This window comes from Trichinella spiralis (assembly GCF_000181795.1).
Source record: "Trichinella spiralis strain ISS 195 chromosome Unknown Scfld1626, whole genome shotgun sequence".
NCBI classification, from domain to species: Eukaryota; Metazoa; Nematoda; class Enoplea; order Trichinellida; family Trichinellidae; genus Trichinella; species Trichinella spiralis.
The window spans coordinates 1-782 of record NW_003528565.1 but is presented as its reverse complement, the minus strand read 5'-3'; the positions used below and the strand labels follow the sequence as shown (position 1 = coordinate 782).

General features: G+C 47.3%; 1 protein-coding gene across 1 annotated transcript; it reads right to left on the bottom strand.

Annotated features, from left to right (window-relative positions):
• Tsp_13216 (conserved hypothetical protein) lies at positions 1-760 on the bottom strand (the record flags this gene model as incomplete). The annotated part of the gene is made up of 3 exons (XM_003368913.1): positions 634-760; positions 388-526; positions 1-138 (listed from the first exon to the last, which is right to left on the bottom strand). A coding segment is annotated over exon 3 (100 nt), but the record flags the coding sequence as incomplete, so codon positions are not given.
• Between the last annotated feature and the right edge of the window lie 22 nt (positions 761-782).

Here is a 782-nt window from a genome sequence, read left to right as displayed (position 1 = left end):
GAATGAAGCCAGAGGAAACTCTGGTGGAAGTTCGTAGCGGTGTTGACGTGCAAATCACTCGTCTGACTTGAGTGTAGGGGCGAAAGACTAATCGAACCATCTAGTTGCTGGTTCCTTCCGAAGTTTCCCTCAGGATAGCTGGCATTTGTTTGTAACAATTTTATCCGGTAGAGCGAATGATTAGAGGTGTTGGGAACGCAATGTTCTCAGCCTATTCTCAAACTTCGAATGGGTAAGCAAGGCGTTTTGCTTTGATTTTACGATGAAATCGCCCAATTAGAATGTATAAATGCCTAGTGGGCCAATTTTGGTAAGCAGAACTGGCGATGTGGAATGAACCAAAAGTCAGGTTAAGGTGCCAGACATTGGCGCTCATGAAATACCAGAAAAGGTGTTGGTCGATATAGACAGCAGGACGGTGGCCATGGAAGTTGGAATCCGCCAAGGAGTGTGTAACAACTCACCTGCCGAATCGACTAGCCCTGAAAATGGATAGCGTTTGAGCTCCAGGCCCATACCTGACCGTCTCAATTACGCACTTTTTTTTCGGAAAAGGTGTAATGAACGTTGAGACGGGTAGGAAGGTCGCGACAGTGTTGCTTTGAAGAGTTTTGAGCGTGAGCTCGCTCGGAGCCGCTGTTGGTGCAGATCTTGGTGGTAGTAGCAAATATTCAAGTGAGAACCTTGAAGGCTGAAGTGGAGCAAGGTTCCATGTGAACAGCAGTTGGACATGGGTCAGTCGATCCTAAGAAAACGGCGAAAGCTTGTCGAATCCACCACAG